This window comes from Marmota flaviventris, chromosome 4 (genome assembly GCF_047511675.1).
Source record: "Marmota flaviventris isolate mMarFla1 chromosome 4, mMarFla1.hap1, whole genome shotgun sequence".
Lineage (NCBI taxonomy): Eukaryota > Metazoa > Chordata > Mammalia > Rodentia > Sciuridae > Marmota > Marmota flaviventris.
The window spans coordinates 63,164,474-63,189,797 of record NC_092501.1 but is presented as its reverse complement, the minus strand read 5'-3'; the positions used below and the strand labels follow the sequence as shown (position 1 = coordinate 63,189,797).

Here is a 25,324-nt window from a genome sequence, read left to right as displayed (position 1 = left end):
GAAATCACTATAATTTTGTCATTTTTAAAAGCCCTGGTCTCGCTTTAGACTTCAAAGGATTCTTAAGTTGACAGGACTATATATGAAAAAAATTTAGGAAGCTTTGGCATTCTTTCTGTTTTCTTTATATTTCTGTTTCTCTTAAATCAAGATCATGGTACTAGGTTTATATTCCTGAAGTATTGTTGATGTCAATTTTAGATGGCCACTGGAGGTCAGTGTTTCTCTATAATTTTATTTGTCCTTCGGATGGGAACTGGCCTTCCATACTTGCTTCATCTGTTTTCAAAAATTCTCCCAAGAAGTAAAAGGAATAAATAGCATATGGAAAATGCATAAAGTTGATGTACACATGGCATGATATGATTCCAAATTGTAACATGAAAGATGTGTTTATTACGAAGAAAATTTGCCTTTGATGGATTTCCTGTAATGATAGTAGTAAAATCCATGTAAATTATATTTTCAAGCAGTACATATAAATAAGTATACTTTGTGAAGGAATTGATAGAATCTTTCAACATTGTTTCTTAATGATGGTTTATTAAAAAGCCTTTATCTCGGCAGATCTTGGTATTCGTCTTATGCTATGAATTTTAGTTAGGACACATTTTCTTAGAGTCCATTTAAAATGTCATGATCTTATTCAGATGCTTAAATATGAAGGAACCTTTCAATTACCTGATAAACTTTCCAAATCATTATTTTTGGGGAAAAAACCTAGATAAAGTCTGATTTAAACTATAAGGAATGAACTCATTTTTGATCTCTTGAAAAGAATTTCAAAGTGAATTTTGTTTTCCCTTACTTTAAATGAAAAATAAGACTTTACCTCTTACTGCTTTTCATTTTCAATAGAGAACTTAATTGTCCTTAAATTCCTTACTGTATCTGAAATTTTATCTTCAAGAATTCAATAAGATCAGTAGGTATGTTTAGGAATTCTTATATTTTTGGTGTCAGATTTCGGGTAACCTTAAAGTTGAGGCTCTGCCATTAATAGTAGGTCTCATTCCCTAACTTGAATTCCTATTTATATATTTTCTGCTGTTATTATTTCATATAGTTGTGCTTGTGGCTCTTTATGAAGGGCATATGAATTTTATTAATGAAAATGAAACAAAGGTAACAAATTTTGATCAGGGGCAAAATTAAAAAGACACACATTTCCATATTCTTTTTACTAAGTACAACTAAAAATTTTTGGCATTATATATAAAAGAAATATTAAATTTTGCAAAGTAAAAAGAAGAAGGTAGACCAACCAGGTATTCTGGAACTGGAGAAACAACACAGGGATGAGTTAACTAGGTTTCTTTTACTTTTTTTTTTTTTTTTTTGGTCACGTGTAAAATCAAGTTTTTAATTCACTTTCACTTGTTAATTCTATGATGCTTTTTATGTAGATGTGTTTCTTTTTTTATTTGTTCTAATTAGTTATACATGACAGTAGAATGTATTTCAACACATCATGCGTAAATGGAGCATAATTTTTCATTCTTCTGGTTGTGTATGAGGTAGAATTATACTGGTCATGTAATCATATATGTACATAGGATAATAATGTCCAATTCATTCTGCTACCCTTCCTTCCCCCATACCCACTCACCTCCCTTCACTCCCCTCTGTCTAATCCAAAGTACCTCTATCCACCCACCCCCTTACTGTGAATTAGCATTCGCATATCAGAAAACATTGGACCTTTGGTTCATTGGGAATGGCTTGTTTTGCTGAGCATGATATTCTCTAGCTCCATCCACTAACAGACAAATGGATAGCGCTGCAGAATTTCATTCTTCTCTAAGGCTGAGTAATATTCCATTGTGAATATATACCTCTTTTGTCTAATATGGGATAACTTTTATTTATGTGGATTTATTGATCTACATGTCTGTTTTGGTGCCAATACTATGCTGTTTTTGCTACTATGGCTCTGTAGTATAATTTAAGTCTGGAATGTATACCACATTTTCTTTACCCCTTTATCAGTTGAAGGGCACCTAGGTTGGTTCATAGTTTAGCTATTGTGAATTGAGCTGCTATAAACATTGATGTGGCTGTGTCACTGTAGTATGCTGATTTTAAGTCCTTTGGGTATAAACAGAGCTGGGGGTGGGGGCTGGGATTGTGGCTCAGTGGTAGAGGGCTCACCTTGCACGTGTGAGACCCTGGGTTCCATCCTCAGCACCACATAAAAATAAATAAGTGAAATAAAGGTATTGTGTCCAACTACAACTAAAAAAGAAATATTTTAAAAAAACAGCAGGGGGATAACTGGGTCAAATGGTGGTTCCATTTCAAGTTTTCTGAGAAATCTTCATACTGCTTTACACAGTGGCTATACCAATTTGCAGTCCCAACAGAAATGTATGAGTGTACCTTTTTCCCTACATCCTTGCCAACATTTATTGTTGCTTGTATACTTGGCAGTTGCCATTCTGACTAGAGTGAAATGAAATCTCAGTGTAGTTTTGATTTGCATTTCTTTAACTGCTAGAAATGTTGAACATTTTTTCATATATTTGTTGATCGATTGTATTTCTTCTTCTGGGAAGTATCTTTTTAGTTCCTTAGCCAATTTATTGATTGGGTTATTTGTTTTTTTGGTGTTAAGTTTTTTGAATTCTTTATATATCCTGAAGATTAGTGCTGTATCTGAGGTACATGTAGTAAAGTTTTTTCTCCCATTCTTTAGTTCCTCTCTTCATGTTCTTGATTGTTTCCTTTGCTGTGAAGAAGCTTTTTAATTTGAATCCATCCCATTTATTGATTCTTGATTTTACTTCTTGTGCTTCGGGAATCTTGTTAAGGAAGTCAGTTCCCAAGCTGACATGGTAAAGATTTGGGCCCACTTTTTCTTCTATTAGGCACAAGGTTCTCTGTTGTAGTGCCTAGGTCTGTGATCTACTTAGAGTTGAGTTTTGTGCAGGGTGAGAGATAGGGATCTAATTTCATTTTGCTGGATTTCCAGTTTTCCCAGAACCATTCATTGAAGAAGCTATCTTTTCTCAATGTATGTTTTTGGCTCCTTTGTCTAATATGAGATAACTGTATTTATGTGGATTTGTCTCTATGTCTTCTATTCTGTACCATTTGTCTACATGTCTGTTTTGGTGCTAATACCATGCCATTTTTGCTACTATGGCTTTATAGTTTAATTTAAGTCTGGCATTGTGATGCCTACTGCTTCATTTTTCTTACTAAGAATTGCTTTGTCTATCCTGGGTCTCTTATTTTTCCAAATGAATTTCATGATTGTTTTTTCTATTTCTATTTCTATGAAGAATGTCTTTGGGATTTTAATAGGAATTGCATTAAATCTGTATAGCATTCTTGGTAGTATGACCATTTTCACAATGTTAATTTTGCCCATCCAAGACTGTGGAGATCTTTCTGTCTTTTCTTCAGTTTTTTTTTTTTTTTTAAGTATCTTTCACCTCTTTTGTTAGATTGATTCCCAATTATTTTATTTTTTTAGACTATTATGAATGGGGTAGATTTTCTAATTTATCTTTTAGTGGATTTATCACTTATGTATAGGAATGCATTTTATTTATGGGTGTTAATTTTTTTTTTTTTTTTTTTGGTTCTGAGGGTTGAACTCATTGGCACTTGACCACTGAGCCACATCTTCAGCTCTATTTTTTATTTTATTTAGAGACATGGTCTCACTGAGTTGCTTACTTTTGCTTACCTCACTTTTGCTGAGGCTGGCTTTGAACTCTTGATCCTCCTGCCTCAGCCTCCCAAGCTGACGAAATTACAAGTGTGCACCATCATGCCCAGATATGGGTGTTAATTTTATATCCAGCTCCTTTGCTGAATTCATTCATTAGTTTTAGAAGTTTTCTGGTGAAAATTTTTGAGTCTTCTAAATATAGAATCATGTTGTGGGCAAAGAGTGATAGTTTGAATTCTTCTTTTTCTGTTTGTATCTCTTTAATTTCTTTCTTCTAATTGCTCTGGCTAGAGTTTTAAGGATAATGATGAAAAAAGTGGTGAAAGAGGGCATCCTTGTCTTGTTCTAGTTCTTAGAGGGAATGCTTTCAATTTTTCACCATTTAGAATGATGTTGGCCTTGGGTTTAGCATATGTGACTTTTACAATAGATTTTCTCGTGTTTAGATCATGAAGCACTGCTACATTTTGTCAAATAGTTTTTCTCTATCTGTTGAGATGATCATATGGCTCTTGTTTTAAGTCTATTGATGTTATGAATTATGTTTATTGATTTCCATGTGTTGAACAAACCTTTCATCTTTGGGATGAGCCCCACTTGATCATGATGCACTATCTTTTTGATATGTTTTTGTATTCTATTTGCCAGAACATTATGGACATGTGAAACTATAGCAGATCTAGTATTCATGTCTTTAGTATCAAGGAAAGAAAGAAAATGGGACTAAAAAGTATGCATTGATGTATCTGGAATATCCCTCAAATTTAGCAAACAACCTAAACCTACAGATTCAAACTGAGAAAACCTCAAATTAGATAAATCCAAACAAACCCATGCCAAGACATATCAGAATCACCTGAAAACTGAAGAAAAAGAAAAAAATCTTCAAAGTGGTAAGAGGGGAAAAAAAAGCACCTTATCTGTAGGGAAAAGAATAGTTGGACTGATACCATTACCAGAACCCATTGAAGCCAGAAGTGGCACAGTATTTTCAAGTAACCAAGAATCCTATTTGAAGTGAAAAAATTCTATAAGAATAATGGGGAATAAAGACATACTTAGATGAAGAAAAACTAAGAGAATTTGTTGCCAGCATACCTAACCTAAAGAATGGTAAGAGGGAGTTGCTAAGACAGGAACAAAATAATTAAAGAAGAAATCTTAGAACATCAGAAGAAAGAAAGAACAACAGAGTGAAACATAGGCTACATACTGTTACAATGCATGTATTTCTTATGCCTCCTTGTTTTCCTATCCACGAGTCTTGGTCTTTTCTTGAATCTTAATTCTTTTAATAAGTTCCCTACGTAGTTTTCAGGTGATGGAATTTAAGACCATTCCTATTCTAAAGTCATTGGCAGATCCTGAGCATACCTCACTGGTTCACAAACTCTTTAAGAAGCATGGTGATTAGGGAAATCTTTCTTTGCTTCATTGGTAGCTTGAACTTTTCATTTCAAGTCATACTGGTAGGAACAGCAAGAAAAAGACATGCTCAAGGAATTCTGGTGGAAATTTAACAAAACCACCACTTACAAAGGTGGTTGCAGGGTTAAGCAACTAATAAGGCATAATAAAGCAACCAGAAACAATCAGAAGTTAAGACCATTCTTGAAAACAGAATGAGTAGGGAGTCAATCCAGCAAGAGTAGTAGTGGACAGAGAGATGTAGTTCTAGAAGAACCCTACCAAGCCAGAACCACAAGGCCCCAAAACATGAAGTAAGAGAGACATCCAAGGATTTACCTCCTTACATACCAGATCTTCTGCTATCTCCGATTGGTATAACCGAAATGGAGAGACCAAAGGACAAAGAATTGGATGTTAGAGTCTTCAGGCCACAGTGGTAGGTAAGAGAGGTGAAGAATACATCTGGGAATGAGGTAAAATAACCATGAGTGTTGAAAGCAAAATTCAAGGAAGATAAACTTGATTTGTAAACTGTGCATGGTTAAAAAAAAAAAGCCAAACAAAATACTTTTATACAATATACATGGACAGAACTCATTTGTTACTTTTTTTGTTTAATTGATTTTTAAATTATTCAACTAAAAAAACAATTATATAGGTTTAGACAGAAGTATGGAGATTAAATGTGAAAGTCTGTCTTTAGCTTCGTTTTCTCAACTCTTTTCCCCTTAGGTAATCACTTGAACAATGTGTTGGGAATACTCCCAGGGCTTTTGCTATACACTGACATGTGTAAATGGTTAGGGTTCTCATTCTACATAAGTGGACTTACAAATGTGGTTTTAGAACTTGCTTCAAAAATGCATATCTTGCCAGGCATGGTAAATTACGCCTGCAATCCCAGCAACTCACAAGGTTAAGGCAGGAAGATTGCAAGTTCAAAGCCAGCCTCAGCAATTAAGCAAGGCCCTAAGCAACTCAATGAGACCCTGTCTCTAATATATATATATATATATATATATATATATATATATATATATATATATGGCTGGGGATGTGGCCCAGTGGTTAAACACCCCTGGGTTCTATCTCATCTGATTCAAATGTATGATATGTCAAGATCATTGTACTGTCATGTGTAACTAACTAAAACAAATAAAAAAATAAAGGAGATAATTGAGATGATTAATATATACATAGTACTGAATCTTATCTATAAATAGAATATATATCTTACCAAAAAAAGCAGATCTTAACTATTTTAATTCTACCTTGTATTCCATAGTATGGAGGTACCACCAACTGATTTTTTTTCTTGCTGTTACAAACTATAATAAACATCCTTTATTCTTTTTAAAATTCTTTATTGATACTTATTTGTTCATCTTTATGAGGATACATTATGGGAATTAGATGCATGTGTACAATGTGTAATACTCAAGCCAGGGTAATAAGCATTTCCATCTCTTTAACATTAATCGTTTCATGTGTTGGGAATTTCATACTTTCCTAGTCATTTGGAAATATAGATTGTTTTAAGCAATAGTTACACTACTGTGTCATAGAAAAAATAACAACAACTAATTCCTCCTTTCTGTGTTTTGATTTCTCTTGTTGAACTTCTTTGCATTCTTCCTCTCTTCTGCCTTCCTAGTTTCTAGTGACCACTATTCCATTACATTCTTTGACAAGATCAAGTTTTAATTTCTCCAAATGAGTGAGAACACATATTTGTTTTCTTGTATCATACTTCACATAAGACCTCCAGTTTCATCCATGTTGCTACTAATGATAAAATTTCATTCTTTTTATGTCTGAATAATATTCTGTTATGTGTGTATACAATACTTTCTTTATTCATGCATCCACTGATGGGTATCTAGATTGATACTATATTTTAGGTATTTGTGAATAATGCTGCAATAAGCATGGGAATGAATGATACAGATATAGTCTCCAGATCCTTGGCAAAGGCGCTAAAAATATGTTGGGAAAAAGACAGACTTTTAAACAAATTGTGCTGGAAAAACTAGATATCCGTATTTAGAAGAAAGAAACTAGATCCCTAACCCTCACCTTGCACAAAAGTCAACTCAGAATGGATCAAAATGGTAGGAATAAGACTGTAAACTTTGCAACCACTGGGAAAAAAATGTAGAGTCAACACTCCAACATATAGGTATAGACAATGACTTCCGACTTCTAAAGCTCAGGAAGTATATGAGAAATTAACAAATGGAATGCCATCAAATTAAGATGCTTATGCACCGCAAAGGAAATGATTAAGAGCATGAAAAGAGAGCCTATAGAATGGGAGAAACTTTGCTAGCTACTCTTCTGACACAGGATTAATATCAAGAATATATAAAGAACTCAAAACACCAAAAAACAATATATCTATAAATAGCCAAATGAACACTCCTCAAAAGAAGAAATACAAAAGGCCAGAAAATATATGAGAAAATGTTTAACATCTTTTGCAGTTAAGAAAATGCAAATCAAAATGATACTGATTTCATCTCACTCTAGTTACAATGATGATCATCAAGACTACAAATAATAATGCTGGTGAGGATAGGAACAGTGAAAGGAGCCTTCAGATGCTGTTGGTGAGACTTAAGTTAGTACAACCACTGCAGAAATCACTATGGAGGTATCTCAAAAGATCAGGAATGAAACTACCATGTGACCCAGGTATACCACTCCTTGGTATTTATCCTAAAGAATTAAAAATCAGCATACTATAGTGATACATACATACCTATGGTTATAATAGCATATTTCACAAAAAAAAAAAAATTTGTGGAACAGCCTAGGTGTCTGTCAACAGATGAATGGATAAAGAAAATGTGATTTATATACACAATGGAGCTTTATTCCGCCATGAAGAAGAAAATGTCATTTATAGGAAAATGAATAGAACTTGAGAACATTTTGTTAAGTGAAATAAACTAAACTTAGTTAAGGGTCATATGTATTCCCTCATTTGTGGAAACTATAGAGAAAAAAAAAGGTAAAAATGTGTGTATGAAAGGGAATCATCTGAAAACAGAAAGGAAACCAGTAGAGTGGAAGAAGACAACTGCGGGGAGAAAGGGAGAAAATGAGGTAGTACTGAGAAATTAAATTGCCCAAATTATGTTGTGTGCATATATGAATAGGTAACAATGAATATGTGTGATTTTTAACCCACCAATATAAAATATTTTTAAAATATACATGGGCCGAGTATGGTGTAGTTCATGCCTGTAATCCCAGTGACTTGACTCAGGAGTCTAAGGTAGGCAGATCATAAATTCTTTATCTGCCTGGGCAATTTAGACACTTTCTAAAAATAAAAAGGGCTAGGGATATAGCTCAGTGATAAAGCACCCCTGCGTTCAATCCCCAGTTCTAAAAGTACGTACGTACATACATACATACATGGGAGTGTTAAGTATTTTTTGATAGAATGATTTCATCTCCTTTGGCTATGTACCCAGTATTGGAATTGCTGGATCATATACCAGTTCTGAGGTTTTTGAGGAATCTGCATATTGTTTTTAGCAATCACTGCTAGTTTACATTCCCACCAACAGTATATAAGCTTTCTCCTTTCTCTGCACCCTTGTCTGCATTTGTTAGTTTTTGTCTTTTTGACAATAGCCCTTCTTAGTAGGGTGAGATACCACATTGTGGTTTTGATTTGTGTTTCCCTGATAATTAGATTGAGTGTTTTTTAAATATATTCATTGACCATTTGTATGTCTTCTTTTGAGAAGTATCTGTTTAGCTCTTTTGCCATTTTAATTGGATTATTTGGGGGGAGTTTTGGGGTTTTTTTTCAGTTCCTTATATATCCTGGATATTAATCCCCTATCATATGAATTGTTCACAGATACTCTCCCATTCTGTAGGTTTTCTCAGTTTTGTTGATTATGTTCTTTGCTGTGCAGAAACTTCTTAAACTTAACATAATCCCATCTACTTTCACTTTTGTTGCCTGTGCCTTTGTGGTTCCTATCTGAAAAACCATTGCCTATACAATGTTTTGAAGTGTTTCCCCTATGTTTTCTTATTTCATAGTTTCAGGTTTTACATTTAGGTCTTTGATTCATTTAGAGTTAATTTTGGGGTACAGTGTGAGGAAGGGATCTAGTTTCACTCGTCAGCATGTATATATACAATTTTGTCAGCACCATTTATTGCAGAGGCAGTCTTTTCTTTATTTTATGTTCTTGGTGCCTTTGTCAAAAATCAGTTGGCTTTATGAACATGGATTAATTTGGGGGTTCTCTAATGCTGTTCTATTGGTTTATGAATCTTTCTTATGCCAGGATCATTGTTTTTTTACTTTAATATAATAGTATGTTTTAAAATAAGGTATTGGTGGACTGGGGATATAGCACACAAAGCCCTGGTTCAATCCCCAGCACCACAAATAATAATAATAATAATAATAATAATAATATATTGGTGTTTCTCCCTCCAGATTGCTTTGAGTCTTTTGTAGTTCCCTGTGAATTTGAGGATTTTTTTCTTCTATTTCTGTGAATAGTCTTTGGTAGTTTGACGGAAATTGCATTGCAACTACAGATTCCTTTATGATGGTATTAAGATCATTTTGACAATATTATTCTAATCCATGAACACTGTACAATTTTTCCATTTTTTGTCTTCTATAATTTCATTCACAAGGTTTTATAATTTTCATTATAGAGATAATTTACTACATTAAATTTCTAATTTTTTGTAGCTGTTGTTAATATGGCTGCTTTCTTAATTTCTTTTTTCAGCATTTTCATTATTGGTATAAAAGTGTTCATGTTTTATGTTAATTTTTTATCCTGCAACTTTATTGAATTCATTCAAATGTGCTAACAGCTTTTTGATGAAATATTTAGGTTTTTCTGTGTATAAAATCATGTCATCTACAAACATGGATAATTTAATTTCTTTTCTAATTTGGATGCCCTTTACTTCTCTTGCCTAATTACTCTTCCTAAGATTTCCGCTACTATATTATAAAGGTAGTAAAAGTGGACACCTTGACTTGTTCCTAATCTTTGAAGAAATACTTTCAGCTTTACCCATTCAGTGATATTGGCTGTGGGTTTTTCATATATGCCCATTAGTATTTTGAGGTATGTTCTTTCTATACCTTACTTGAGAGTTTTTACTATGAAGAGATGTTGAGTCTTCTCAAATGTTATTTTTTCATGTTTTCAAATGATCATGTTTTTTTTTTCCTTCATTCTGTTGTTTTATTGCGTGTTAATTTGCATGTGTTTAACCATCCTTGCATCCCTGGGATGAATTGCACTTAATCCTGGTATATGATCTGCTTAATGTACTATTGAATTCAGTTTGCTAGTATTTTATTGAGAATTTTTGCATATATGTTCATCAGGGATATGAATCTAGTTTTCTTTTGTATTTTATATTTTGATATCAGGGTAATGCTGGCCTTGTAAAGAGTTTGGCAAAGTTCCTTTTGTTTTGAATAGTTTAAGAAGAATTGGAATTAGTTGTTCTTCAGCATTAAAACCATCAGGCCCTGGCCATTTTTTAGATGGGAGTTTTGATTACTGCTTCTATCTCATTAGTGATCTTTTTAGATTTTGTTTCTTTTTAACTCAATATTAGTAGATTGTATGTGTTCATGTATTTATTCTTTGCTTCTAGGCTTCCCAGGGGTTTGTTTACATATAATTGCTCTTAGTATTTCTGTAGTATCACTTGTAATGTCTCCTTTTCCATCTCTGGTTTTAGTTATTTCGGTCTTCTTTTTTTCTTAGTGTAGTCAAAGGTTTATCAATTTTGTTTATACTTTAAAAATAAAACCTACTTCATTGATCTTTTGGGATTTTTGTTTTTATTTTTTCTTCTGCTCTGATATTAGTTATTTCTACTAATTTGGGTTTCATTTGTTCTTTTGTAAGTTCTTGAGGTGAACTGTTAGGTTATTAGAGATCAGGATTTTTGTTTTTGTGGGTTTTTTTTTTTGATGTATACATTTATTTCTGTAAACTTTCCTTTACTGCTTTTGCTATATCCCACATATTTTGATATATTATTTTTAATTTTTTTGTCTTTTAATTTCTATTTTCTCTTTCTACCTCTTGGTCATATAGACACACGTTATTCAATTTCCATGTATTTGCATACTTTCCATTACTGTTGTTGATTTATAGTTTTCTCTAATTGTCTGAGAAGATACATGATATGAATTCAGATTCTTAAAATTTATTGAGATTTGATTTGTGGCCTTATATATGATTTATCCTGGAAAATATTGTACTGATAAGTGTGTATTCTGCTGCACTTGGATGAAATTTCTGTAACTGTTAGGTTGATTGGTTCTGTACTATGGTTCATTTCAAATGTTTGGTTTTTGACTTCCTGTCATATCTGTCCATTGAAGAAAGTAGGGTATTGAAGTCCCCATCTATTACTGTATTAGAATCTATCTTTACCTTTGGCTCTAATATTTGCTTTATATATTTGAGTCGTCCCATATGGGGTACATGTATTTTTACAATTTTCTTCTTACCAAAATGATTGTTTTTTCATTAAATTTAAAAATGTCAAAGGAGGTCATTATATAAAGTCTTTATATGAGTATAGCTATTCTTGTTTGCTTTCGGTTTCCTTTTTTTTTTCTGTCAAGGAAATTTAATGTGTCCAATAAATATCTCCAGGTTTGTAGTAGATCATCCTTAGTTTGGTTCAAGGATAGAAAAAGATGCATTCTCTTGGTCTAATAGTAGTATAAACAATCAGGCCTTTGGCAGTAAAAAACTTATACCTGGATCATTGATACGTATAAATCAATAAGTTTACCACTGTTATACTAAAATTACCATTTCTTTTTTTCTTCCAGAGAACACCATGGGAATGCTATGCAGCCCTCTGTCAAGGATAACAGTGGTAGCCATGGCTCTCCTATCAGTGGAAAATTAGAAGGCATCTTCTTCAGCTGCAGCACTGAATTCAATACTGGGAAGCCACCCCAGGATTCACCTTATGGAAGATACAGGTTTGAGATTGCAGCGGAAAAACTTTTTAACCCCAACACTAACCTATACTTTGGGGACTTCTACTGTATGTACACTGCTTATCATTATGTGATTCTTGTTATTGCCCCTGTGGGATCACCAGGAGATGAATTTTGTAAGCTGCGCCTTCCGCAACTCAATTCCAAGGATAATAAATTTTTGACCTGTACAGAAGAAGATGGGGTGCTGGTTTACCACCACGCCCAGGATGTCATTTTAGAAGTCATTTTTACTGACCCTGTGGATCTTTCTCTGGGCACCGTGGCAGAGATCACTGGTCATCAGCTCATGAGTTTGTCTACCGCAAATGCAAAGAAAGATCCCAGCTGCAAAACCTGTAATATCAGTGTTGGACGTTAATGCCCACTTTTCTTATTCTTACTCAGCCCCTTTTCTTCCCTTAGGACCATTCTCTGTTATCCATTTATCATCAGATGTTTTCCACTGAAGCATGCACATGCCGCTATCACCAAAAGTAAACTACCACTTTTCAAATTTCATTCAGAGCTGTTTTAGTGTTTCCTATTCCCCACCTTTCCCACTACTTTCAATGATGTTTTCCTTCTGACACTTTGCCTAGATGCTGCAATGTTTTTATTTTTACTTTATGCCAAACATAACAAAACAATTATAGACCGCTTTAGCAAAATACAAAATAATGGCTTATAAATGGTGTTTAAATGTGCATTCATTTTAATCTACTGAACAAATATTGGGATAACTCCAAACCGCATGAAAGGGTGTAATTGCAGCATGAGTTAAATCTTGAAGCCTAGAATTGTCAGCACTTCCAACTTGTTGTTTGACAGTGTTATTTATGTTATTTATATTAGCTAACAGGAAACAACTACTGTGTTTCAACATAATAAATATAATAGAAAAATATTTTATTTGTATTGTTGTATAAAATATTTACAATCATATAGAATATATAGTTACATTTTAATAGCAATTGTATACATGTCACGAAACCATTTCCCTTATCAAAGATGTAATTTGTAAACCTCAAATAGTTGTGTATTTGTCCTGTTCCAAGTAGATGACTTCAATTAAACAAATTAATGAAGGACATTATTCTCATTCATAAAAGTTATGAAATATACAGAGAAAATGAGCCTCTGAAATAGTCTGCTTCTGAAATCATCAATATTCTCATCCAAACTATATGAAAATGTGAATTTCTTCATGCTTAAACATTACATAAAAATGATTGGTACATGAGAAAAATGTCAACCTTTTACTTGTTTTTATAAAAAAGCAATTTAGTACAAAATAACAAAACAATATACACTGATGTTGATGAAGCAAATAAAATATTCTGGCTTCTTTGCCAAGGTGTTATAACAATTTCCAAACCTTCCGTTTTTATATAGAATGAATCACTACAGTGCATGAGAAAATTTTTTCACATTACAAAGTATATACCTTGGAACATTAAGAAAAATGCATATTCCCAATGGAAAAATAGTTATATAACTTTTAGTTATTGTAAACAAAAGATTAGCAATAATACTATGATCACATTAGATTATTATACTGCAGACACATCTATCCAAAATACCTATTTTAAAATTTTAATAATATAAACATCTGTCAGTTATAGACAAAAGATAATTCACAAAGTACATGCTATCAGAATGAACTTTGGTAACCAGAAATGTAAAATTCAAATAACATAAAATGATGTGTTATTTTTATATAGAAATAAAAAAATTAGCAGTGACACACTCTAGTATATTCTAGGATATTGAAAGCTTAACATACTAAGGGACAAGGTAGTCAATGTTGTATCACTTAAAAGCTGATTAGAAATTTCAAATAAATTATTTTTTGTACTAGCTGTCTTTCACAAAAAGCAGAATTTGTTTTCCTCATGGGAAAAACAAAACAAACATGCTTTTTTCCATACATCAATATAAACAATCTTTGGACACTAATAAATTTTCCCTATCAAATGTGGCCCAACTATATACTATTTAGATTTGACAAAATATTGGATGCATTTTGAAATAATTATATTGACTGAGTTTTCTTCTTGGAATGGAGGAGGCTCAATTTTTCCCCCTCAGTTAGATGGTTACCTGTTGCATGTTTCCCCCATTTAAATCCCTTCTCATATATAATTACACTTATTATCCCATCTTAAAAATAGCTAATACTACAGCTAAAGTGCTTACATTTTCAGTATGTCAGAACTACTTAGCAAGAGTGGTAGAGAGAAATACACTTGACCTTATCTTGGGTGAAAGTGATCATAGACATTTCCTGAACCTCAAATAGTTTTGGCCACATCTTGCTTGCTGATAAGGACCTCTAGTAATCTCAGTTTGGCTTTTATGTGCTTGTATTCATAGTACTCATCTGCCATTGGTATCCTATCTTCTTTTTGTGGACTTCTGCAAAACAGAAAAGATGATCTATTTGTTTACAGTGAACCAAGTCATTACAAATACTTTTTTTAAGAGATAATTTTTTAATATTTATTTTTTAGTTTTCGGTGGACACAACATCTTTATCTTATTTGTATGTGGTACTGAGGATTGAACCCAGTGCCTCGTGCATGCCAGGCGAGCGTGCTACTGCTTAAGCTACATCCCCAGCCCCCATTACATATACTTTTATAATTCATACATGAAAGTACAAGGTAGAAGCTTCTGCTTGGTTTTTGCATAGTCATCTTTACCCATTCTTCAGCTTCACTTACTCTTCCATGTTTATAAATAATTTCCTTGGAGGATTTGAATGTCAGTTATTCTATCTAGTGCTTAGTTGTATAACAATAGGGTAAGTGAAAATTCTGAGGAAAAACAAAGGCTAGTCCTTTCCTAGTTGTCCCCCCACTATTTGCCAAAGGCCGATGCCTATGCAGAATGTTCAGTCTTAAAGTTGTTAAAATTGTCAACCTGAAAACCCTAGAGAAATCTGATCATAAATAGTTCATAAATTTGTGGTGACAAGAAAATATACCCCCAATGGCTACAAACTTGAAACATCTCCAAGTTTTCTTATAATTATAATGCCCATCTCTGCTAATGTGTAGTAGAATCACTAAGCTGTTCATTGAGTGAAGTAATTTATCTGTCCAAATTGAATTTGTTCTCTTCACACTAATTCTCTACTGGGATATGTAACAAGGCATAAATTTTGATACATATGTAATATACTATTACTGAGAACTTTTATGGTGCCATAAAACTTTTAGTCATCATTTGCATTGTTATTTTACTTTATGGATAGTTAGTTAGGCCTTCCCAATAAAATACTGTAGGAAAACAAAATTACAGTTCATATTTCTTAGACATTCAACTGTTTGATTTTAATTGTAATAAATTACCACTTTTATATTTAGATGAAATGCTGTCACCACAAGGGGGCATGCAACTTCATAACCAAATATAGGTATATCAGAAGTGGGTTTAGGACTCAGAGATACAATAGAACGCTGTACGTAAAACACAAAAAAATTAACCTTCCAGTATGTCAAAGGGCATGCGGAGTAGCACTGTAAATCCACTAGGGCAGGACTACCAACACCTTGGGAATTTTCTGACTCTTCAAAGTAGAATACTGGGTTCAAACAGGTAAAAATGTAAATTTATTTTAGGAATTCAAAGTTATGAAAAGAATGTATGCACATCTTAAAGTGAACCCACTTTATAACTGTTTAGACTATTTAGTCATGCAGTGACTATTTGGATTTAGGTTACAAAAACATCTTCCTTGATAATTCCCCAAATGAAAAATTCACACAGGATGCCTTTAAAAAGACATAGATCAAAGTTTTTAATACAAGTCACCTGTATTCGCAAAGCATAATAGAGAAGACAGTCCAAAGTCACTATTCCAAGGAATGTTTTGAAGGGAAAGTTGCATGAATGTTTTATAGAAGAAAACAAATCATCTAAATTTAACACATAACATTTCTCACATAGTTAACATAAGCAGAAAAATAAGTTAGACTTGTAGCAATTCACTGGCAAGAACGATTTCAGATGAAACACTTGAGTGAATTACGCGTATATTCTGAATGCAAAAAGTTTCTCACTTAATAGGTCCACTCCTAGTGAATAGCTCTCTGATGAACTGAAATGGAAAAGCTGACAAGGACTAAAGATAAGTAGACCAAGCTTGAATGTTTGGAAAATAGTCCCTTCATCAGGGAAACTCCCAGGCTGCTGAATCTGAAAACAGTTCATAAAAAAACAAATACCTAGATGGGGAGGAATACCAAGGAGATAATTATCACTGACTATAATGCTTATGCTCTAACCCCCACCCCCCCAAATACTTAAATCTCTATCTCTCTCATTTAATAACTTTTTGCCTTTGGGACAGTTATGTTCTTATGACATTTGTAACTTCCTAAATGATCTCAGGAGTCAAATCATTTCAGCTTATAAAAGCAGAAGCTGAGGCTCTCAGGTTAGCTATGTGATTTGTCCCCATCTCTTCCAGAAGTAGAGCAGTAACACTTATCTCCTGATTACATATATGTAATTTTGTTGGTGATAAACTAAAAATTAAGAGACACTAATGAAATGTATAAGATGACTTAGGTTGAGGCATAAAAATAGAGGATAGGTAGAGGAGATAGCTAATTATTAAGGGATAGAAAGACTGAATATGGTCTTTTGACCAATCCCTGAAACAATAATCAGGGGCACATCCTGGAGTTTAAAGAAGATATTTAAAGTAAAGAAAGAATTGTTATTAAATAAGTAGAGCTTGTAGAACCAAGAACAAAGAAATTATATGAGCTGAAAAATCAAGTAGGTGTTTTTAAAAGTTAAATTTAAGTTCAATATAGTAAGGTTATGCCAAGATAGAGATTTATTTTTTTAGAGTTCATTTTTTTGTATCAGGGATTAAACCCAGGGGTGCTCAACCACTAAAACACATCCCCAACCTTGTTTTATATTTTTACTTAGAAACAAGATTTTTCTAAGTTGTTGAGGCTGGTTTTGAACTCTCAATCCTCCTGCCTCAGCCTCACAAGCTGGTGGGATTATAAGCATGTGCCACTGCACATTGTTAATTTCTTAAAGCTTGCTGTCATACTTGAAAGCTACAGTCTCCCATAAAACATTCCTAATAACAGCCCTATTGGAATGTTAAATTAAAAAAATTCCAAGTCTAAGTTGGTATGGAAGTTATTTATATTTTGTATAGTATCACTGGTCTGCAAAACATTATAGCTTATTTTGAAAAACAGTTATCTGGGAAAATGTAACTTTAAAAAATCTGCCCATACTTACCTTCCTGTTTGTTTAAAAAACTGTTCTTCAAATTCTCTTAGGGCTTTTCGCAATCTCTTCTTGTCAGCCCTAGTTTCTCGAAGATGATCAAGAAGTACAGGCCTGTATTAGGTAAAATATATATTTGCCACTAATGAGCACTGACATAATTGAGATATCATGGGCAGACTTATCTGTTCAGCAAAAATAAATATATTATGATTGAAAAGTGTTTGAATCATAAGAGTCTCTTGAGTAAGTATGGCACTAACTATAGGGCAGCCCAAAAGCATAGGAAATTACCTAATTGAAATATGGGAAAGGAGAAAAGGCAGAAAAGAGGCAAGTGGATTGAGTCCATTGTAAGAAATGGTGAGATCAATGGCGATGTGTGATGAGGGCATGGAATAGACAGTTTGAAGGAATAGTCATCTGCAGTTGGATGATTGAACAAGAGATAAAGGAGGAAATGATCTTAAAGAAAATTCTTTCCTTAATCTGGAGTGTGGTTAGGATGATAAAACCCCTTGGAATGAAACTAAGACCCAGAAGAAAGCTGTAGTTCCATGGCAAGTTTTTCTTTTATTCTAGAACTTATATATGGTTTCAGAGAATCTGGAGAATCGGAAATTATATGTGAGCATTTTCTTTAAAATCACACACAAAAGATTTTTCTACTTCCAAACAGATTAAAACTTCATTTTTAATTTTGGTTCTTGGTCTTACCTCATCCTAATTTGCATATAGAAACTCACCAGGCTATATAATATGTTTAAGAAAATCTCATAATCTGGACTGTAATGTATAAATGAAAGAAGGCCAAATGATCAAGAAAATGCCAGCTACTGAGTAATGATAATATTAATGAAAATACAAATAGCTCCTGACTGAAGATCCATTAGGAGACAAAGAACAACTCATTTACTTAAAGCTAAGGGATTCCTACATTTAGATGAGATGGATTCTCCAATAATAGGCTAGAATACAGACTTTGATATTTGTTGACCCAAACAGGATCTTAACTCCTTTGGGTCCAGCATCTTCAAAGGTCAGCTCTGATTCACACACAGCCAAGGGTTACACTGCTGCCAGAAGCCTGCTAAAAAGAGGCCTGATTAAAGTAAATTGAATATTAACATTTATGGCATCTTCAGAACTTTACTGGTAGCTGTGGTTCTTCATAACTTTGGTCTTCTAGATTTTCCAGTTAAGAGGACAATCAGATTAGGCTTTTAGGGCTACTCTCTGCAGGACAGTTCCTTTTAGAGAGACCTAATAGTCATTATAAACTTTCTAAGCATGAATAAGGTACCTCAAACCAGAAGTTAAAGAGACTCTGTACTTAGGATTCATACTCACATGGTTGCTTCATGTAAATTGGACATGGAGAGGGCTGGTTGTTTTACTTCCTTCTTTTCATCAGGTGGTAGGGCCCTAACAGGCTCAGTTTCATTAGAATAGGTGAGGTGGTCACTGACAGGAAGGCAAGATGCTGGATCTGGTAAAGAATGTTGTTGGCTTCCCTGTGGACAATCTTCATCAGAGTCTTCTTCTTCCTGCTTGTCATAGGCAAAGTTAAATGTAAGAAAGTCACAAAATGCTGCCTCTTGAGAATGCAAAAATGGGAAGGGGAACCACAAATAGACACCATGAAAACTCATAGGTGACCCATGTGCTGAGAACTGGAATTGGAAGCAAACAAGAACTTTCTCATTTGCATTAAAAAACCTGGAAAAGTTAATGAGCAAAAAGGCATGTATGCTAAGCCAAAACACCAAGTTCATTTGTATTTGCTTGGCCAGAGAAGGCACAGATAGGATGTGACCCAGTCTGGACTGTACTGCCAAATAGTTCCTCCCTTTTACCTATACCTGGGCTCCAGCTTCACACCAGTGAGAGGAGTTAGGATGAGATGGTCTACAGACACCTTGCCATTCAGAAATACTCCAAGTCAGGGCCCAGTGTGGGTCAGATACAAAGGACACTTAAAAAATTGATGAATTCAAAGAAGAGCCCTTTGAAGACCAAAGTAAAGTGGGTTTCCTCCTTAACATATTCTGATAACTATCACAACCAAATGATTTTCTTGTAGAGAAATCTGAAAATTCCACTTTAAGTTATGTTTCCTTGATGGGAAAACTTTAAAGACTATAAATTATTATTCTCTTATTTTCTTTGTAAATGTACTCAAGTATACTAAAATTTATATTTGTAAACACTTAATCTTTTTTTATATTGACATCTTGACCAAGTGGCTATTTGGATATTAATGAAGTAGGATTTGTGGTGCTTTTCTAGTTTTGTATTCCCATATATCATTCTTTATTAAACCTAGTTAACTCAATTGTCAGTACTCCTATTTTCTATTAAAATAAATATACTCAGATAGTGTAGTCAAATTGTACAATAACAAATGTTGCACTGTATGAAGGAATATACTGTCAATTTTCTTATTAAAGGAGAAAAATTAACCAATACATGCAAAATAGAGAGGCTCTGGTTTGTCTAGCTGTATTATAAATAAGATTATGCCAAACTGAAATTTATCATTTTTTTCTCTTCATCCAAGGTAATGAAAGCAGACATTAGAACTGGATTCAAATATATAAGTGTTATATATTTCTGCTGCATAATAACTCTAATTATTAGTCATAATATTGAGTCTAGAGAAGATGACATTCCTGCTTTTTTGAAGTAACAGCAATGGTGTCGGTGGTGTATATGGTCAAGAGGACTGCTTCACAATTCTAATAGTACTAGCTATGACAGTGCCAACTAAACATCAATACAGAGCACCAGTACAAGTTTTCAGTTAATATAGTTATCCTGACTTACAATTGTTGGAATAAGGGAAGGCGTTGACAAGATTTGCTTGATAATTCTGTATCGGTCATAAAGAGGCTTTATGAGGTTCTTGTCTTGCTTAGTTACCTGAAAAACAAAATTATTTTTCCTTTTTCATACAAGATTAAAAACATGTCAATTTTCTTGACCAAAAATAAAAGTCTCGAAGCCTCAAAGAAAGATTTTATTTCTGAAATACAATACTAATTAGAAAAGGGGAAGTTATAAGATACTGTATGTAGTAAGAGGTCAATTTTTTCTAAGAATGGTCTCTTAAAGAATAGGTCTAAGTCTAGAAAGTTGGTTTTTAAAAGCTTTCTGAAAGTGTCTGCAAAGCATAAATAGTATGAAACTTCTTTAAGGAAGTATGAAACTTCTTAATCACTTTTTTAAAGAATAAATAAGACTTTGATTTTTTTCTTCTGAAATATCTATTTAATCTGGACTTTAATGATTATATTCACAAACATGAACTGTATGAAGGTCTTCATCATGATTATATACTAGCTTACTGGTTAGCTCTGATACTAAACTAAGTTATTTTGAACAAAACAATTTACTTCCTTGAACCCTCAGTTTCCTACCTACACAACAAAGAGGTTACAGTTACAAAGTCTCTTCTAGACCAGTCTGAAAATAGTGAAGTATTCTCAATTGATTATCCAAAGTTACTTTCAACTAAGAAATTCCATAGCCTCTTGGTATTCTAATGGATTCTTGTACCCATCTACATCTGACTCATCCCTAGGCACTACTGTCCACAAGTCACATTGTATATAAAATTTTAAATAGGTATCAATTTTTTTCTGTCTACTTCACTCCTTTATTTGCCTTGATTTTTCTCCTTTGTATCCTCATTTACTTACTACATGTCCACTATTCACAGCCTCCTTTTCATTCTATGCCATTGGTTTGCACCAGCAGGTAGTGAAAAGGGAGTGATAGAAATAGCTCAAAGTATAATCATTCAGATATCTTTTTATCAAAGTACACACGACAGACTGCCAAACAGCAGTCTTGTAGAGCTTTGAAAGAGAAAATTGAGGGAAAAGAAAATGGCTTAACCATGAGTTAAGCTTCCCAGTTAGAATACTGTCTGCCCATTCCAATTACAAACCAGTGTAGCCCATATTAATCTCCTTTTCTTTGAACTTCTCTATCTTAACTGTTTCCTTAACTGTTTTGTGTTTCAGTCTTATCTCCCCAAATCAAAGTTTCCGGAGGGCCTAGATCACATCACATAATTCTTTTAAGTTCTCTTGGTACCTGAAACAACCCAGCCTCTACTACCATACTGTCAACACAAGTTTATATACAAAAAGAAATCTAATTTTAGAGTCCTTTTTCATATATATTTCACAAGCTATAACCTAAGTTCTTGCATTTTTCTTTATTTTTCAGTAGAGAGAAAGATCACCTCCCTGTATAAGCCTCTTAAGCATGGGTTAAATAACTCCTAAAGGCTTTAGTTTTCTAGCCCAGTCCCTCCATAAACATTTTCTTAGTGATAACACACCTTTCCATGAAAAAAAGAAAGTCTACCAAACTGCACTCCATGGTATTTTAAGAGGTGACAGAAGGAGGAAAAAAAATCTCCATCTTTAAGTTCAAAAAATATTGAAATAATGCTTTTTGCTATCTCATTTGGGATTTTATATATATTCTATAGAAAACACTTAAGAAAATTATGTATCTATTATTGGCTTTTCTTTTGAAATTTGATTTTTGTGATTTTATATTACCCATTCTAGAAAAGCTAAAATTGATCCTAAATGCAATAAGAGTCACCAAAAAGTTAGAATGATAAATGCCATTTGAAAAAAAATTAAAGATTAAAACTAGGGTAACACATACAATGTATGTACTCACCTTTTACTCTAATAACTCCATAAGTTTACTTTTAGGATCATTACTGAAACAATCCCCAAAGAGAAACATGAGGGTTCAGTAACCAGCTCAGATGTGTTTCTTAGACAAAGAGAAATCTTGGCAGGACTTGATTCATAAAGCTAAAGAGTAAATTTTCTATCATTCACTGTTCAGAGAGGAGAATGTCAGTTTTCCTTCTGACTTTTAAGAGAAAGCTCCTTTATGAGGATTATTAGGAATTATTTTGTTTATAAATTCCTGTGGTTTTCTGAAAAAGAATACCTGGCATCAGTTCCATGGGAAGGAAGGAAAATAAGTACACTAGTAAATGTACTAGAATTATAGCAGATTTGTTTCCAACTTTCTGACCAGGACCCAGCAAGAAATATCTGGGCTGACCATTAAATAGTGTTTCCCTTTAGGAAAACCATCTCAATTTTAGGCTACTCTACCAGTCTTTGATGACTGAATTATCTACTGCAATAGGGGGCTAGGAGCTTTTGTAAGGCAAAGTTGTTGAGCTATCAACAAATTAGATCATATTAAGTTTATACAAGTTCTTTCTTCAGTCTCCTCTTAGTTTTAACCCTTCTACTATAAAAATGTAGGAAGTAAGTATAATTATCCTTTGTGGTTTATCTGCTTATACTTACCTTGAAAATAGCACATCCATTTGTACTCTGGATAGCTCTATTTGGCCGTTTTAGATTACTCAACATGGTTTCCTCCATTCACATAACAAAAATTAAAAGGTAGATACATCTTACATACTATAGGGAGCCAGCAATGTATAGAATTAGGAAGGAAGTAGAATTATTCATTTCTGGTGCACTACAATGCCCTGTGTGCAAAAGTGAAATTAAAAAAAAAATCCATAGCTAAAAAAGGAAGGAAATTACCCATTAGCTGATATCTGAATCAAGAAGGCAATACTGTAGGAATTATCAGCATCAGCAGGGGCTCTGACTCTAGTCATATAAAATAATACAAAAAAATTGAGAAGAATAATAAAAGTGTTTCCAGAAAAGAAATCATTCTTCACTTTAAAATTTTTAATATTTAATGTAATTTTAGCAATAAGGCAAGGAAGGATCCCAGATGAAAGTCATCTGGCATTTTGAGTTTGAAGAAATGGAACCTAATGAGATGACGTGAAATGTTGCTGAGTTTATTGAGGAAACAGAAATAAGAATCGCTGCTTTGGAAATATATAATATTGCCTTAGAGACATGCTTGTAGCCTCTGGACTCACCCTGAGGACTCATCTTACAGCTGACTAGCCACAACATGGTATACTGTGTCTTGCTCTCTCAGGAATAATACTGAGTATGTAAGTTTACATAGTTAACTTTAGATTCTCTAGCTAGAGGCCTCAAACTTTCACTTACTATAGGGCTACCATGTTTATTTGAAGGGGCTTCTAACATATATATTTGTTTAGAGTAATAGAAATAACTGCCATTTATATAAGGATAACTCTTGAAGCACTCAGAGATTTTTGTTTAATCTTCAGAATTCATTTGCATGTATGTGCCTATTTGACTTAGATGCCTCAGAAGGATGAACTACCATCTCATTTTGCTTAGTACTGAGACATTTCCCAGGATGGTTGGTTACTCTATTCTTGAATGATCTTAAATTTAATGTATCCTAAACAGAACCCTTGTAAGTTTTCATCCCCAATCAGAAATCTGTTCCTTAGATTTCTTTTTTATACCTTTATTTTAATTTATTTATTTTCATGTGTCGCTGAGGATTGAACCCAGGATCTCACATGTGGGAAGCACTCCACTGACTCCAGCCCTGTTCCTTAGTTTTCTCATGCCAGTAAATGGACTCATCACCATTCAGGATCCCTCCTTTCTTCCTCTTTCTCTTATCCAATGCTTTAGCAAGTTCTTTTTGTTTCCAACCAAAATATACTTTGATTATGTTCACTTCTCTCCATCTCCAGTGCCACTACGCTAATGAAGCCACTAATTCCATTTTCCCATTTTCACTTTTCCCCTATGATTCAGCCAGCAATCAGAAAGATCTCTTAAATATGATTCATCTCACATCACTTTTCTGCTTATGATCATTTGGCAACTTAATTCTTTTCAAAGCCTAAAAGATTCTGTTTGATGGATTCCCATCTACCTTTCTGATCTCATCTCATGCCTCTCATCTCACTCCATCCTGTGTTCTAGCCCTCAGACCTGTGAATTCCAAGAACACAAGAAGCTCTTCCTTCCTTTAAGAACTTTATACTTCCAATTTTTTCAAGAATCTTCTTCATCCCCTCTTGGCCTAAACTTGTCATGTTCTTAGCCTTCCTAATCACCCTAGCAAAAGAAGAAACCATACCCATTATTTTCTATCATTTCACTTGTTTAATTTCATGCACAGTACTTACCAAACTCCTTATTGATTTTGTTCATATCTTGTATACCATTCTAAGAACTTGAGCTCCAAGAGGGCAGCAAACCCCACCATGACTTCTCTTATTTTTTATACCTAGCATCTTTTTGCAAATGAATGATTGTCTACCAGTCACAAGGCATTTCTTTTATTGTCACAATAATTATATCAGTGTTATCTGTATTTTGCCTATGAGGAAGTTAAATCTCAGAATTAGTTCACTTGCTAAGTAAACATGATTATCAAGTGGTTAGTTAAGCACTAAAACCTAGTCTAAGTATTCTATACCAACCCAACACTACCTCACTGCCCTAATTGAGTAGAATTTAGAATTAGGATTTGGGTATTGACAAAAATGCTGTTGTAAATGTGGTCAAGGTAATACAGGAGAGACCCCTAGAAAACCATAGATGTGTCTGGGTGTGTGTGTTTGTATACACAGACATTATCCATAGATATTATTACAAAAGTCTGGCATCTTTGGTGGGAGATGGAATAGGTTGGCTACACAAATGAAAAACTATTCACTACTCACAACATATCTTTAGACTTAAAACAACAACAGTGTATTTCATGAAGATGGAAGTGACCACAGCTCAATTTCTACTTGTAGATCACAAAGTTCCAATGTAAAGGACTAACCTAGGGGCTAACTGTGAGCCTTCTGGGATTTGATATATGTTACCACCTTATTAAGACCAGATTAAGTACAATACAATAGAGAAAAGCATCATTCTCCTCAAGAAGACTTCATACTGAAGATAAATGTGCTAGTTTGTTCCTGTCCATTTGTCCGTTTATTCAACAAACATGTATTTGATACCTACTATGTACAGACACTAAGGGATCAT

The 25,324-nt window shown here is 33.6% G+C and overlaps 2 protein-coding genes across 9 annotated transcripts in view; one reads left to right on the top strand and one right to left on the bottom strand.

The window, feature by feature from the left end:
- The window catches only part of Phyhipl (phytanoyl-CoA 2-hydroxylase interacting protein like), a 55,790-nt gene extending 43,148 nt beyond the window's left edge, over positions 1–12,642 (top strand). Inside the window, exon 5 of the mRNA XM_027931266.2 lies at positions 11,952–12,642. Coding sequence (XP_027787067.1) covers positions 11,952–12,486 — 535 coding nt within the window. The 3' untranslated portion in view covers positions 12,487–12,642. The remainder of the gene's footprint in view (positions 1–11,951) is intronic.
- A 100-nt stretch (positions 12,643–12,742) lies between these two features.
- The window catches only part of Fam13c (family with sequence similarity 13 member C), a 117,059-nt gene continuing 104,477 nt past the window's right edge, over positions 12,743–25,324 (bottom strand). For 4 of the 8 annotated variants that reach the window (XM_071610736.1, XM_071610738.1, XM_071610734.1 and 1 more), the window contains 4 exons: positions 20,196–20,291; positions 18,720–18,919; positions 17,382–17,483; positions 12,743–14,543 (listed from right to left, as the gene is read on the bottom strand). In XM_071610736.1, coding sequence (XP_071466837.1) covers positions 14,399–14,543; positions 17,382–17,483; positions 18,720–18,919; positions 20,196–20,291 — 543 coding nt within the window. In that variant the 3' untranslated portion in view covers positions 12,743–14,398. The remainder of the gene's footprint in view (positions 14,544–17,381; positions 17,484–18,719; positions 18,920–20,195; positions 20,292–25,324) is intronic. The other 4 variants (XM_027931259.3, XM_027931260.2, XM_027931263.2 and 1 more) reach the window with 4 other exon arrangements.